The sequence below is a fragment of the Epinephelus lanceolatus genome, chromosome 9 (assembly GCF_041903045.1).
Source record: "Epinephelus lanceolatus isolate andai-2023 chromosome 9, ASM4190304v1, whole genome shotgun sequence".
Taxonomy (NCBI): Eukaryota; Metazoa; Chordata; class Actinopteri; order Perciformes; family Serranidae; genus Epinephelus; species Epinephelus lanceolatus.
The window spans coordinates 38,231,453-38,247,500 of NC_135742.1; the positions used below are offsets into that span (position 1 = coordinate 38,231,453).

The following is a 16,048-nucleotide window of genomic DNA, read 5'->3' on the forward strand; positions in this document are numbered from 1 at the left end:
TTAATGGTTTAAGTCTGTAATAAGCTTTGACCTCAACTCAGTGTTTTAATAGGTCTGTCTCTCTCTCTGGTTTTCTTTCTCTCTGCAGTTACTCAGCAGTCTGTGACTTTTTGGTAAACAATAATCTGCTGTCAGTAATAAGAGCTCATGAAGCACAGGATGCCGGGTAAGTAGCATTACTGCTTTTTGATTCATTCAGCATATTATAATATAGAATATGTTGAAAAGTCTTATTTTTTGCGGCCTAACAGGTATCGGATGTACCGAAAAAGCCAGACCACAGGCTTCCCTTCATTAATCACAATCTTTTCAGCTCCAAATTACCTAGACGTCTACAACAACAAAGGTTTCTGCCTTTTTTTCTCACTCTCATTGTCATTGTTTCTTTCTTGTATTTACCAGGCTTCAGTCCTTGAATCTCTCCTCCCATCTCTTTCCCTCTGTCAATCCTAGCTGCTGTATTAAAATATGAGAACAACGTGATGAATATCCGACAGTTCAACTGCTCCCCCCACCCTTACTGGTTGCCCAACTTTATGGATGTCTTCACGTGGTCTTTGCCTTTTGTTGGAGAGAAAGGTACGTTTGTTGTTTAAGTGTGGATGGAAGCCAGAAATGAAGCCTGTCTTGAGTTACCTATGGTTCTCGATTTGTGGAACATACAGACCCAGACTCACTCAGGAACTCTGATTTTTTTCTCTATGAAATTGGTGTTCTTGCATGTGTTAGCCCATTTACTAAATATGAAGTGTGCCAGTGTGTTTTCCAGAAACATCCACATCTGACACTGAAAATGTGTCTTCCAAAAGGAAACCCATGTAAACTAACAAGACTAGGCTGAACCATGTATGAAATGCTGGATGGCTTTAATTTGAAACAGAAGTATTCACGTAATCACTGACTTTTCCCCACTGATATGGAACAGCCCAAAACATGATGTAAATACATCATAAAATGAAGAACAATACACTCAGAGATGTTCATACAGCACAAGGGACCTGCTTTACCTGGAGCTGTACCCACTGATCATTTAACACAACCCTACCCTCTTCAGCCTGGTCGGTGATGTATGGCCACTATCGGAACCACATTCCACAGATAACGATGGTTGAAAAATGATCTATGGTGCTCATCAATCAGCCAGAGCAATTAATTGGTCAATCTCTGATTATATATTTTTGTTACTAAGATGGTGACGCACTTTCCAGCGTCTTGTTGCCACTTTCTCCTCACAACAGTGGCAGCACCCATTCTGGTATTGTAAAATATAATAGTCAGTAATGTTGCTCATAGATTTTAAAGCTTGTGGGTCATACAGACACGGCTGTTCCTCAAACAAATTGATGAATGATCCTCTCTTCCATCCGTTCATAACTGCCATAGTTAGTTAGCTAGCTAGTTAGCTAGCTATCTTGCTAATTTCACCATGCTTTTATGCTAACATTACAGTGGTTACAGAAAAAGAGCCGAACAAAGTTCACTCACCTGACGATAGCACTGTGCTTTCTTATTAAAAGCCTTAAGTTTTCAAGTTTTATTCATGTCGCAGCTAGCTAGCTAGTTCACTAATTACATCATGCAATGATGCTGCACTGGTTACAGAAAATGAGGAATACACTAATACGGGACTGCCAGCGCCTATTCATTTAGAAAGAGCAACGGCCAATGGGGAAACACAAACACTTACGTTATCACTGACGCTGACCACTGGTGTAACTTCATCACTCACTCACGGACAGACCTCTGCATTTATAGGGTTGGCCTTGCATGCCGCAGTCTAGCCAAAAAGCTAGAAATTAACATTATCAGTGAAAACATGTTTATGCCTCTTCGCCAGCAATAGCCATGGCTGGAAGCATTATGTTTTTGGGTTGACGGTCAGTCCCATTCTTGAAAATGCAATATCTCAAGAATGAGAATTTTCAGATTTGGCACAAACATCCATGGTGACTCAATGAACTGATTAGATTTTGGTGGTCATAGATTGAAGGGCATGTGTTTGGCCTTTACTAAATAATTCATCGGCTAATTATCACCAAATTTCAAACACATGTTTAATAGGATAAACTAATCAAGTGATGACATATTATATCCAAAAGGTCAAAGGTCAGCTTCATTGTGACATCATAATGTTCTACAAAAACACTTTTTTGGCCATTACTCAATGTCATTTATTAGGAACAGAAGGGGAGACATTTGGTCAGATACTGAATTTTTGATACTAATCTTGGCAGTCCACCTTGAAACTCTGCTGATTGTATAGCTGCAGATGTGTGTAAACCATCCATGTTTTCACAGACATGGATGTAAACTGTAACTGCAACTTGACTGGTTTGCGGAAAACATACAACCTCGGAGCTGTAATTCTAGTTTGTAATCTGTTACTGCATGTTTTTGCACCACCTTTAATGTGGCTTCTTTCCCCCACAGTGACGGAGATGCTGGTGAATGTACTGAACATATGCTCTGACGATGAGCTCATGTCGGAGGGAGATGACCTATACGAAGGTAAGAATGAGGGATTGTTATGGTGAATATGATGAAGACTTCCTTATATGTTTTGTTTGGTGATCAGCCTAAATACCTTTGTTATTTTTAATGCCCAGATTTTATTCTTTATTCTCAGTGTACCATGAGAACCATGAGTTCAACCTTAGCATTATGACAAGTAAAAACAAATGTGGGAAAAACGTTTATATTTCGCTTCTCTGTGTGAGAATCTTTAAATTCAATGATGTATGTCAGTGCTAAATGGTGGTTAATATTTTCTTGAGTCTAAAAATACATAGATGTAGTTCGTCCAAACTGCTTGTCCTGTCTTAACTTAAGATTCAAAGACAGGAAAAATCCTATCTTCCCATTACAGAAGCAATTCCTAAACTCATGGCTATGCCCTGCCTAAAACCTCTAAACTTAACTTAAGAAATCGATAACTGTAAATTCAGTTCTTCAGTCGGCACTCGTCCTGTCACGCTTGTATCTATGTTTAGACTGTAGCAGTAGGCTACTTGAGATGGACGAGCCAGAATATCAATGGCTATCACTTTTTCCTGGCTAACTAGCATTCTATCATGGACAAAAAAAAAAAAAATAATACACCCATTAATCCATGGTCTGGGAAAGTTAGAGTATCATCGTACAGTTTCAGTAGCTTTTTAGTTATTATATTTCAGTTTTCATGTTGTTCCCCATCTTCATACATAACATCAGTGCTGCTGCCATTTTTTAAATTTATTATGAATTCAGTACAGGCTGTATTCCATACTAACTTTCTAAGTTGGGAAATCCCTAAGTTAGGGTGTTTCCTATCCTAAGATAAGATAGGATTTTTGCCCTAATGCAGTTAGGAAACATGTTTCTTTAAAACAAAATGGCCTAAAAGTCTAAACTGAGATAAGAAAGATTTCAGACATGAGAAGTTTCTGTAATGAGGCCTCTGGTTCTGTTCTTCTTTTGTAAATTGCATTTTCTGTTTAGTTATTAATTTGGATGAATTGAAAATGAGCTTAATTGACGTAGAGTGCTGGGAGCTACGCTTTTCATTCGAGGCGATTTATATGCTGCACTTCATCATAATTCAGTCGATGTCCCACATGTCTGATGTTGATGAGGGAGTTCTGCTCCCTGGAGTATAGCTGCTGTGCTTTGAAACACACCATTAAACCCTCAGTTTATCTCTGAAATGTATCAGCCATTCATCATTTGCTCTCTTCCCACAAGGCTTTTATACAATATCATAGTTATTTGAAGTAAGAACATTGATAGCAGTTGATATAAACAGGAGTATTGAATACTCAGGGTGGTATACTGTGTCTTAACCTCACATTCTGGACTTGTCTCAGGTGGAACCTCTGCGATGCGTAAGGAGGTCATCCGGAACAAGATTCGCGCTGTGGGGAAAATGGCCCGAGTCTTCTCAGTCCTCAGGTCTGACCCTGTCATTAATGCTCTCCCTTTGATGTACCTCTTCCTTTCTCATGATAACACTCAAATGGAAAAAGGCTTCTGTACATGTATATCCAGATCACAATGAGCTCAGTGGGGTGGGGGTCAGAATTACCACAATGAATTGCAGGTCACTATGGGGCCAGGAAGACTCATAAGTGTTGGTGGAATGAATGGAGTCAGTTGAGTGCACAATGAAGTCGTATTTGAAAACACAATGTTGCCCTGCTAGGATTAATGAGCTGGCACGAGATGAGTCACAATGGACCTAGACTGTATAATGACATTAGACATTATTCCAGATTAATGCTGCTGCTCCTCCTACCTAGTCACACTGCTGCAAGTGGGCAAGATGTAGAGCAGCCTGTCGTTCAGACCAGTGCATATGGGTCAATGGCTTTAGAGGGTATTTCAGGAAAAAGTCAAATAAATAAAAAAGAAGGAAAATACAGGTTTGACTTTGACCACATTCATTTGTAAGATGAAAATAACGTCATGAGTAAATTTAAATATATGTTTTAAATGTTATTCAGAAGTGTTGGTTGTTAATCCCAGTGTCTTTTGACCCAGCAGTGGAGAAAAATATGGATAATATGAAAATTTAAGTGTGTTAACATGAAAGTGTGTTACCACAAATCTTAACACTTGTAAGCAGTCCTTAAAAATATTGCTTCAGCTGCTAAAATTGACACAAGTTGTCAGTGACCCACTTACAGAACCAGGACACATGTTAGCAGTGTGGCTGGAGGCAGTTAGAGCTGACAGTCTATCACTCTGTCACCACAGTGAGTGGGCACAGGTTGAATATCCAGTGATGATTGAACTTGTGACCTCCTGGTTACAAAACAGCCTTGTAACCACCAGGTGTGCATGCTGCCCTGCTTGCTGAAATGTAATCTATGTGTGTACCCTGTGTGCTTGTGTTTTGTATGTGGACTAGGGAGGAAAGCGAGAATGTGTTAACACTCAAAGGCCTCACCCCAACTGGAACTCTTCCTCTGGGAGTTTTGTCAGGGGGAAAGCAGACCTTACAGACCGGTAAGTGTGTTTTATACGCGATGACCCTATTCTTCCCTCCTTCCTAGCTGCCATTAAGCACAACCTACACTCCTTCCTCACCCCTTCTCACCAAGCATGTGTTAACTCTGAATATTTGCTGTGAGCAAACCTTAATTTTTATGGCATAAGGTGGTGCAGCTGTACATGATCTATTGCTCTTCTCACACCTCAGTACAGAAAAATATGCAAGACACTAGGTAATTGCAAAGCAGCAGCACAATAGTGTTAACATTTTCATCGTAAACCTGAAAGAATCATTACGTGCTTTCTTGCTGAGTATTAGATAAGCAGATTGATGTGTAGCTCTGAAGTCTGAAACTGAAGTGTAAAAACAACAATGTAGGGCTGTCAACGAATATTCTAAATTCGAATTTAAATTCAAAATTGAAAAAAAATTGGACCTTCGAATGTGAAAATTGATATTCGATTGTGGAGAGAAAAAAAAACACACCACCGCAGCTGTCCTCTTTGCGAGTGGGCGTTGGCCTGGGCCGCTGCACTGAAAGCACTGCATAAGGCCACACCGTCCACGGAGGTGCTGCGAGCCGGAGCACTTCTGTTCACATCAGACGCGCATTTCTCCATGCTGGTCGACAAGCGTTTCTGCTCCCAGCTGTTGTCTCCGTTACCCGGCTTGACACATTCGCTCGCGGCTCACGCAGAAAATAGACTAGAGCCAGCCACGGAGCTGCGTGGCGCAGCGCAGCCGGTGAGGATGACACAATCGGTTAACATGGGCGCCGAAAGGAAACTGGCTTCGCTTCGAGGCGCTTCGAGGCTCTTCACAGCGCTTCCGTGAGCGGTGTGGCCTGACGGGTCGGGGGCGAGCGAGAGGTCCGCGGTTGTTTCTAAAGTAATGTTATAGATAATTGTTTTATGTGTTTTAATGTGTAGGTATGTTTTCAAAGACGTTTATGTTGAAATAAAAATACCTACAAGTAGTTATGTTTCCTTGTATTAATACATATACAAGTATGTTTCCTTGTATTAGTTTGCCCTCTTGTGGACATAATGCGAAAGAAATTCGAATGGTTCGAATCTATGAGTTATTTTTAGAAGGAATATTCAAATATCATTTTTGAGCAATTTTGACAGCCCTACAACAATGTGACATTTTATATGTCACACTGTTTCTCTGCCGGGAGTTGTAACTTTATGAAATTTCTATTGTCTGCCTGCTCCCAGCTGGTTGACTCATTTTATTACCTTTGCACAGTGGCTAGCTAGCTGTTTTCCCTTGGTTTTAGTCTTTATGCTAAGCTAATTTACTGAATCATTGTGAGTAGGGATGTCAGCAGTTAATAGATTAATTCCCCAGAATATTTTTGACTGGTTTTACATGTTGGTCTATAAGTTAAGTTTGCTGCTCCTCAGTTTATTGCACTGCACAGGGCGCACCACCCAAGTTGGGTGGAAGCTAGCTGCTAGTGGCACTGCTCATTTGGCAGTTAACTCTAGGATGCTGTCCTGACTCAAAAGCATTGCTGTGGAAACATTTTGCCCACCTACAGTCTCCCCTAAGGTGACCCTGGTGAGCAAGTGCCTCAATTTCAGGCACAAACCCCCTTTTGCAACTGTTGTTAGCTCTGTGAGTGCTGATAGCAGTGTCAGCATGGTTACTGGTGCTAACAGAGTTAACAATGCTAAAGGGGTTTTGCATCTCAAAATAAAACGGCCCACTAACCGGGTTGCAAATTTACAAATCCTAGGATAGTGAAGGAATGGCTCGCCTTACTCTAACTTACTCTGCCTCTGATTGGCTTATCCTGACATTCTTACCCTAACCCTAACCAAAACCATCCTTCATGCCTACATCTAACCAATCCAATCAGCAAAGGGCTACCCAAACATTGGGAGAGTAGGGCGGGTCATTCTTTCACTATCCTATGATTTGCAAATTTGCCACCTGGGCAACCCTCGGGAAACTGGAGGGAGGCCAACATTTTTTTTTTCTTACATATTGACTAGATAGTTACAGGTTGATGGGTGTTGGGCTGCTGCAAGCAAAACTAACCAGAACTGACATCCCTAATTACCTCAGCCAAGGAGGTTATGTTTTCGCCGGCATTTGTCTGTTTGTCTGCAAAATAACTCAAAAAGTTTTTGAACGGATTTTGATGAAATTTTCCGGAAAGGTTGATAATGGGACAAGGAACAGATGATAAAATTTTGGTGGTGATCGGTTGAAGCGAAGTGGATAAAATAATAAAATGGTGGGAAATCCGAGCTGCTTGGCGGAGGTCTGCACTCTCCGAGTGCTCTAGTTGTGATTGGTATTCATGCAGAGCTATTCCTTCAAGCAGAAGATAAAGATCGTAGACATACTGTATGGAAACAGCTGTTTCATTTGCTACTCTCATGTAAAATAATTATGGAGAAGGTGTAGAGGTCAGTATCACTGTACATGCTGGAAGAAATCCATACTGAAACACTTTTATACTATTGAAACCAAAAACAGCAATTCAGTTTAAGTTATTTCTTATTTCCTGTATGGAACTCACCAAATAAGTAGTTATTTCCAGCACAGCTACAGTAGAGTCTGATAACATTTTCATCACTTTGAAAAATGAAAGTGACTCCTTTAATAACTTAGGATTCCTCAGTGTTTAAAAGTAATTGTGGGACAGATCCAGTTTCAAAAGAGGCAGAGATTTTAGCTTTTCCACTGACAGTATTGTAATCGTTCCTGATGCAATGCAGCCACAGCTTCTGTCTTTGGCTGCGTTCAGACTGCAGGCGAATCTGATTCAAATCTGATTCCTTCTCAAATCCGATTTTTGACTGCTGACTGTCCACACTGTTTTTAGCAAGTGTCCAAATCGGATTTGGCTCTGTTCGGACTGGGCAACATTATTGACCAATCTGACAGGTTGCTGTGGCAACGACGTCGGAGCGGAGGCGTCATCGAGCGTGTATTGTGTGAAGTCATATAAGGAGCTGTTCAGACTCAGACACATCTGTCCAAATGCGATTTGAAACTACCTCCCAAAGGTGGTTTCGATCTGGTTTGCAAAAATCAGATTTCATGTCATTTATGACTGTTCAGAATTAATAAGAGCCATCTGGTTCCAATCTAGATTGGCTAAAAATCGGATTTTGGCTGGCAGGCTGAACAAGGCCTTTGTGGATCTGTGATCACTGATGTAAAATTCAATTGTTGGAATAGTTTTGTGAACTGAACCAACAAAGCAGAGAACATAATTGTTCTTTCCAATTTTTATTCTTGAATGGAAAAGCGTACTTCACTTGTACTTTCAATCTTTGCACCTCCCACACCTCCCACAAAAATACAACACAGAGAACAACAATTCTCTGGGAAATGTGGGTAATATCTAATAAAGTTTGAGGAGGCATTTTGGTTTTTGCATATTTGAGCCCATTTACAGTCCATCCTCACCTACTCGCCTGGTCCTTCCTTAGTTTTCATCCCTACAGCCTAAAAGTTACCGCATTAAGCAGATCATCTGATAATTAAGAAAATATTTTAAATATAAGCCATTGTGATGCAGAATATATCAGTGAATTTAAAAAAAAGGCAGTTAGCCCAGTGGGTGTGTGCAGATATTGATCAGTGACAGTGGCCAATCTTGACGATGGTAGCGATAAACTTGGTTGCTAAAAAGGTTACACTTTGCACATCTTTTAGCAAAAAGTGTGATCAATTAACCTGTTGGTTCTTAGTAAATCAGATGCTAGGAGCTATTAGAAACCCATTCTTCATTTTTGTGCACTCTGGCTGGCTGCCACTCCATAAAATACATATCCATCAGTTCTATGGTGCTAAATGTTTTTACACTGGTGTCCATCCTCAGTTGCACCCACAGAATCAATCAGTGCACCACTGATTAATCAGAATTTTTATAGTCACCAGATATTGTTATGGCCATTGGTGATGATGACGATAAAGCTGTCCATCACATCCAGTTCAGGGAAACTAGCTTTTCTGTCCTGCTAGCCCCTTTGAAGGGTTCTAGATCAATGACGGCATGCCCACCACAGGAAGCACTGGCTAGACTATGGCTGGAGCCCCCCATCTACACAGCAGAACGTTTACGGCCTCAGCTGTGGGCTGGCTGGTCGGGGAGGTCAGCCTGTCACCTGGAAGTGTCTACTGACCCTCTGATCTAAAGGTCAGTGCCTGGCTTTGCCTGCCAGAGGACATGCTGGGAGTCATGCTTTGTCACACTGGAAGCTTACAGAAGTTGCCAAGCAATCGAAGGAGAAACCACGTGTTGTTGACCTTTTGGAGAATGTCATTGTCCATGTCCACTCCCCTAGCCACAGCTTTCAGATAAGCTAGGCCTTCTTGATTTTTCACTTTTTTCCCTGAGCGCTGCCTGTAGTTTTTGAAGCTACTGTACTACTGCTGACAGTTTGATCTTTCACCTCATGTATTGTGTCATAGTAGATGACAACCAACGCCTCACGACATCCCAACAGAAAGTCTTGCATGTTTGATTTTCTTTTTGTCGTTCACGACTTCTTCTGTCACAGCTGTCACTTTGACCAATAGAAACACAGAGTGATCTGCTGCCGTAGACAACTGTATGACAACAGCCCAGCCTTTTAGATATTTCCTCCAGAAATGTTACCACATAGAAAAGAGAAAAATTACAGTGTGAAACAGCAGATGCACTTTAGTGACCCAGTGAGTACTGCCATTAGCATCAAGCGAGCAAACAATGTTATTTCTTCATAATGAAGGATATAAAAGAATAAAATGATTAAATAGATGCAGGGCTTTACTGACCACAACTGTATAGGGTACCAGCTTCATTTGAAACAGACGACATTAGAAACACCATTTCCTCTGTATTTTTCTATTTTTACTTTTGTTCCAGTTCTGTTTGCCCTGTTACATTTAATGCATCGCGCCATCATTTCAAACTCAACACTTCCTGTTGCTGTTTCAAATTAAAAGCCCCTCATAACTTTGGTTGAGAGAATCCCTTCATTTTCTAAAAAAAAGCTTTTTTTTAATTTCAATTAAATTTAATTAAAGTTAATTTTTGATTAATTAAATTAAATTTAATTAATTTTATTGTGAAACATTTGCAGGAACTTGTTGTGGAGAATTAAGTGACTTGCACAGTTTGCATACTTCAAATGTAGCTCCTGCCATCTGGTGGCTTTTTTTTTATTTTTATTTTTTTTTTAACGTTATTACAATAATATTTGAGCTGGCACATGAACAGCCATAGAGACTAAAATAATAGCAATAATAGAAATAGGACAAGAATAACTCGATGACATCACACATGTCGTGAAAGACGACCAGTGATGATTGGTCATGGACCAACATGTAGTCTATCATGTCTGACGGCCAAGTCACGGCACGATTTTATGACCCCACAATCGGAATTGGAACAGACCAAAATGTTGTGTAGTGTGTACCCGGAATAAGTCAGCATCTTCAGTCTGTTATCTTAAAACAGCTCTCATCTTGAACACATAGCCATTTCTCTGAGAAATGATATTTCATGCTCTCAGATGATTGTCTCCATTTGGAGATGCAATCAATCAAATAAGAATTACAACTTGCCAGATATCCATTTTAAAGAAGAAATATGAATCATGTAAAGTTCACCATTGAGTATTTCTGACTTCTACTCTCTTGTATTTTTTTTTCTCTTTTTGGATTGAAGTTGTATTTGATGTGTGTGACTTAGTGAATGTGTGTCTGAGAGAACGTCTGACTGCATGTGTACTGCAGCTTTGTCGTTGTGGAAGGCTGCATCGTACAAATATGTCGCCTTGCGTGGGCATTGTTACGCATCTCGCCCTGGCCTTAGACTCTTAGTGCTCAGCCAAATCCCCCCTCAGCTCTCCACACCTAAGTCCTCATGACCCTTTAACACCAACACCATCTTAAATCTCCAACAGGCTTGTTTTCTCTAACCTTTCTACCTACTAATGTGTTTTGAAGTTTTTACAGCTGCTTTGAATTCTGCATCCATAATGACTGTGCCACAGGTGTTGGCCTATATTCTACTGTCTGTTGTCCCTGTTTACACTGGGGTTTACCATTTGATTTACTGTTGTATCTGCTGTCTATGGCTGTCTTTGATGACTCCCTTTTTCCCCCCCTTCCTCAATTCCCATTAACATAGCTACGATTGAGGCAGCTAAAGCAAAAGGTACGCATGGCTGTCATAGCTCAAATTTCACGTGTTTGTTTTGTGTGTGGTGTTCACTCTTTAAACACAGATTTGTACTTTTTTTCTTAGTTTAACTTTACTCTTAGTGCCTCAGATGTTTTAATATTACTGATTATTGAATTACTGTATATCTCTTTATTGCTGGTTGCTCTTGCATTATCAGTGTCTGTTGGATCACAGCGGTTCCATCATTCTCAAAGTATTTTATGAAGCACTTTTCATATATAGGGCAAAAATCAAACAATAAAAGAATCATAGATAAGATATGAAAAGATGAACATGATACAAATTGAAAAGAAGCTTACATAAGAAAGTAAAGTAAAGCCCATGCTACAAAAGAGACAGTTATGTGTATCAGGTTTAGGACCTGGCTTGTCCCTTGTTGACAAGGGACAATTTCCCGGCTGTGGTCACATGGGCTTTTCTTGCCAAGTGTGGCTCCCCACACAGAGAAAAGCCAGCTAAGACCTGGCTAAGATAAGACCAGGGACATCCCTGCCTGGGATATTTTCAGAAGCTAATCCTGTTACACCATTTGACTGTTGCTACACTGGCTGCCCCTTCTGGTTGATCGTGGCTTCAACAGGCTTCAGCCACGAAAACCACTTTTTCATCACATACTAGAAATGTAAAATATTTAGCCCTGGTTTTGGTGCAGAACACATCAACAGTTAGTTCAAGAATCTTTATTGTCCCCTAGGGGCAATTAGTTCCACAGCTAGTAGTTAACAAAACAACATAGAAACAAATATATATGTCAAGACAACACAAACATTGAGTCAAAACAAGTCATTTAAAAGTCTAATCGCTGCAGGGGAGTATAACCTCATAAGATGGAACAAAGGGCCAATCAGGTAGCATAACTTAAAGCAGTGGTTCCCAAACTTTTTTTTTGTCTAATACAATTGAATTGTCAGTGATTAGGTTGGTTTTTATCAAGTTTGTATCATTACCTCATAAAGAGGCTGGACCTTTCAACCATTTATCTGTTACTCATAGCTATCTATCTCAACTGTTTATCCAACACTTTCAGCTAATTATTTCAACTGTTTAACTAACACCTTTAGCTTATCAATTTTACTGTTTAACCATAACATTTAACTAATTATTTAATTAGTTAAATTTATTTTAACCGGTTAATTAATACTTTGGGCTTTTTTTCAGCTATTTTATACTTTTGGCCAATTCTTTTAAGTGTTAAACCATCACTTTTGGCTAATTATTTCAACTATTTAATCATCACTTTTAGCGAAGTATTTAGACTGTTTAATCACTGCTTTTGAGATAATTATTTTAATTGTTTAATCATTACTTTTGGCTGATTATTTCTACTTAAGCAGTTGAACTGTGTAAACTATATATCCATTACTTTTAGCTACCTATTTCAGTTTCTACATTTCCTTGCTAACTGGTTTTTATGCACCCTCAATGGTAACAATTGGCTTAAAGGTATTACAACAGATGCTGAGATGTGTGTACCATGCAGTCAGTATACTGAAGCTAGGCTAGGTAGCGTACTGGTTGTTATGAAAGTAAATTTACTAAAGATCAGAACACCAATTTGTAATTCTATTTATATGTTTATTTTTCTCTTAAACACATATATGTTATATATCTATTTGATCATATTATGATTTAGATTTTGTAGTAGTGGTAGTAGTCCACAATCTCTCCATGTCCCTGCGGCAACTGTACAAGTACCTCCTGTGGAACAACTGCCTCTGGTTGGGAATCACTGACTTGGGGTTAAATAAATGAGCAAGGGCTTCATTTCGACAGATCTCTGGTTGTGCAAGAGCACCCTTTGAGGACCTTGTTTCCTTATTCACCTATAAAACCTTCACCTCAGTGTTTTTATTTTAAGTTTAAGTTGATAATGAAGTGATTGAAAAGTATGTCAAAACAGTCCCTTACAAGTTTGCTTCTCATTTGCACACCTTTTCTGTCTGGTTTCCTGGGCTGTTTCGGGATGTTACCGTAAGTCTACAAAGTGTGAGGTGTTTTACTGTTGTAGCTTGTCCCACTGGTGTTTGAACACTATAGGAGTCATTGTTTACTGTGCATGTGTTGTATTCACTGATCATCTGTACTGTGCTAGGCTGATACTGTGTTTTGTGAAATTCCGCAAGGAATCCGAGCTAAAGAAAATAGTTTACAGCAAATGTTTGCAGCGACAGGAGGAGGGAAAATACTCAAGCATGCCCGGCTTCTGATTTTGCTCTTTGGTTTCCCTTCAGCCATTCAAGGCTTTTCTCCCACAAGGAAGATTCGTAACTTCGAGGAGGCACGTGGCCTGGACAGGATAAACGAGAGGATGCCACCGCGCAAAGACGGCCAGCAGCCAGATGGCACCACGATCAACACCAACACCCCCAACAAGAATGGCACCGATGGATAGGCAACAGAAACACCACCTTCCCATCTTCACACAACCCACACCCCCTGACTCATAGCCCCCAATCACTCTCTGTCTCTCTTTCTCTCTTTTTCTGTCTCTCTCAGTCTGTCTCCTCTACTGAAACTGCCTGTCCTTCTTCAGCTCGCTCACAGTTGGGCGGGGAAAGGAAGCGGACACATCAGTAGATCAAAAAAAAAGGGAGGCCACAGGGCTGGGAAAAACTCCCAGCCACTGAAAAAGACAAACATATGATGTGTTATCAGGGGGAAAAATATTTAGTGAAGATGAAATATATTAGATATATTGTTTAATAGCAACAAATCATTTGATGAAGACATTTTGCAGTTGTTCAAATGTATACCGTACACTGAAGTCCTAACTTATACATGTTAAAGTTATAAAAAGGAGAATTTTTTAAGAATTTGAGTTAATACAAATAGATAAAGCCTTTGTTATCAAGGAGTTTTAGTCACTTTGTTTTTTTTTATTCTCCATGTGTTTGGTAAGGAAAATTTTGAAGTATAAATGCTGTAGCCTCAACAGCTAATTTGGATCATGCAAGATGCATGCAAGATGTTTTTGGCTCTTGAGGTTCTACATACAGTGCAGTGTTTGCTCATGTGTTCAGTTGAAAGATAATTTATGTGTATTGAGAAGTGAAATAAAGGATAAGGGAAGTAAACTATGTCAGAACAACTATTACAAATTAATATTTTATACTTGAAGCAGAATTTAAGGATTTAATGAAGACTTAGTGTCTTATTTATAAATTTTCCACAAAACTTTGATGAGTCCCAAAGATGCTGAATGTTCAGTATTTTGTTCCAGAGTAACAAACATTTCTTCCTGTATTATATTTTGTGAATGAAAAGTCTGCGAATCCTTCAGTGAAGTGAAGGGTTAATGCTTTGTGTGCAATGATAGTTGCTGTCGCTGAATGTTGTGTGCTGGTTATAACTTGTGTTCACTTGATGGCAACTAGGACATTCTCGCTCCGTTAAACCAAAAAAGGGATACACAGTACAGTATGTCTTATTCTATCACCACAGCCAGACCTGCCAATACTCCCACATCCCGATCGGAAGCACTTCTTCTTCTCAAGCGCTGAAGTTAAGCCGACCTCTCTGGGGTTGAGCCCTGCGCATGAAGATTACGGCATGACAAACCGGTGGACAAAAAGGAATAAGCTTTTCTCTTGAGTTGACATTTCGGACAAACGAGGACATATTTGCCCAGGAAGCAGGGGAACTGCTGGCCATGCTGTCTTCAAAACAGACTGATGTTCATTATTGCTTAGGAAATTTCAATGTATTTAACAGAATTATGGCAGTTTGATTTGATGTTATATTGTCGAACACTTTAAAAAAAGAAAAAAGAAAAAAAAACAGGCTGTGCTTTTGGGGCTTTCCTTTGTTTTTGAAGCTGTATTAGTGTCTCCATCTACTGTTGATTATACAGAATGCAGATGTTTTTTTTGAATTGTGATATCCGTGCACATCAAATAAGGGAAACATTTGGCATTCAGTGAAATGACAGCGTTTTGACAATGCTGTACTTACACACAATGGACTGAGTCATTCCCCTCTGTAGGGATGATACTATAAAAGGTACCACCGCCACACAGCTGTCTATCAAGGCCTAAGAGCACTGTAATCATCTCAACCATGGCTGACTCACACACAGTATATGATTTTTACAACTCGTGGTCGTACCAAGATGGGGACCATTAACACTTGCTGAGATCGTTGGTGTGTATATGCTTTTCTGCTCTCAAGTATTCAGCTCTCCTCTGGCCACAGCACCTCCACTCCTCTTCACGGGCACTCTCAACCCTTTAAGACGTGCTTTTACTAAGACATACGACCAACTCAACTGGTGCTCCGACACACCTGACTGTAATTCTGTTGTCTTTCTGTCACTCAACAAAAAGTGAGGAAATAACCTTTAAGATTTACTACTCTCTTCTTCTTCTTCTTCTTTTTTTTCTTTTTAAATGAGGCGTTTGTGCCCATGTGCCATGCCACCTTGGCCACACATGTCAAGATCTGTATGTGTGTGTGAGTGTGTGGTTGGTGAACGGAGTCAAGCAAGGAGACTTTTAATCACGTGATTAAAGATTCAATGTCAGTAACGTTAATCTCGATATCCTTAAAATTTCCAAAATATTGTTGTTTGCCGTTCTGTTTAGTAGACTTTTGGGAAAGCTTCCTAAAGATTAAGTATTTCGGTTTACATAACTGTGATATTAAAATTAGTTTTAAAGGTAAGGCTTTATTGGGTGAGCCATACAGTATACTGACCTCCTGTTAGGTCCTATACATATCTTACAGAATGTAAAAAAATATATTGTTCCTTAAGAATCTTATAATAGCTGTAAAAAGGGGTGAAAAAATTGTACCGTACTTATCATGCGAGGCCATGAAATCTTTTACGTAGATGTATCACTTAAAAGAAAAGAATAAAATTCAAATACAGTGTTTTATTTGAC

At 39.7% G+C, this 16,048-nt stretch overlaps 1 protein-coding gene across 3 annotated transcripts in view; it reads left to right on the forward strand.

Moving 5' to 3' along the window:
- The window catches only part of ppp3cca (protein phosphatase 3, catalytic subunit, gamma isozyme, a), a 39,763-nt gene extending 24,902 nt beyond the window's left edge, over nucleotides 1-14,861 (forward strand). The window contains exons 7-14 of one of the 3 annotated variants that reach the window (XM_033620352.2): nucleotides 89-166; nucleotides 252-346; nucleotides 454-579; nucleotides 2,431-2,508; nucleotides 3,843-3,927; nucleotides 4,886-4,983; nucleotides 11,115-11,141; nucleotides 13,409-14,861. In XM_033620352.2, the coding sequence (XP_033476243.1) occupies nucleotides 89-166; nucleotides 252-346; nucleotides 454-579; nucleotides 2,431-2,508; nucleotides 3,843-3,927; nucleotides 4,886-4,983; nucleotides 11,115-11,141; nucleotides 13,409-13,560 (739 nt within the window). In that variant the 3' untranslated portion in view covers nucleotides 13,561-14,861. Of the gene's footprint in view, nucleotides 1-88; nucleotides 167-251; nucleotides 347-453; nucleotides 580-2,430; nucleotides 2,509-3,842; nucleotides 3,928-4,885; nucleotides 4,984-11,114; nucleotides 11,142-13,399 lie in introns of all 3 variants that reach the window. The other 2 variants (XM_033620351.2, XM_033620353.2) reach the window with 2 other exon arrangements.
- The last annotated feature ends 1,187 nt before the right edge of the window (nucleotides 14,862-16,048 follow it).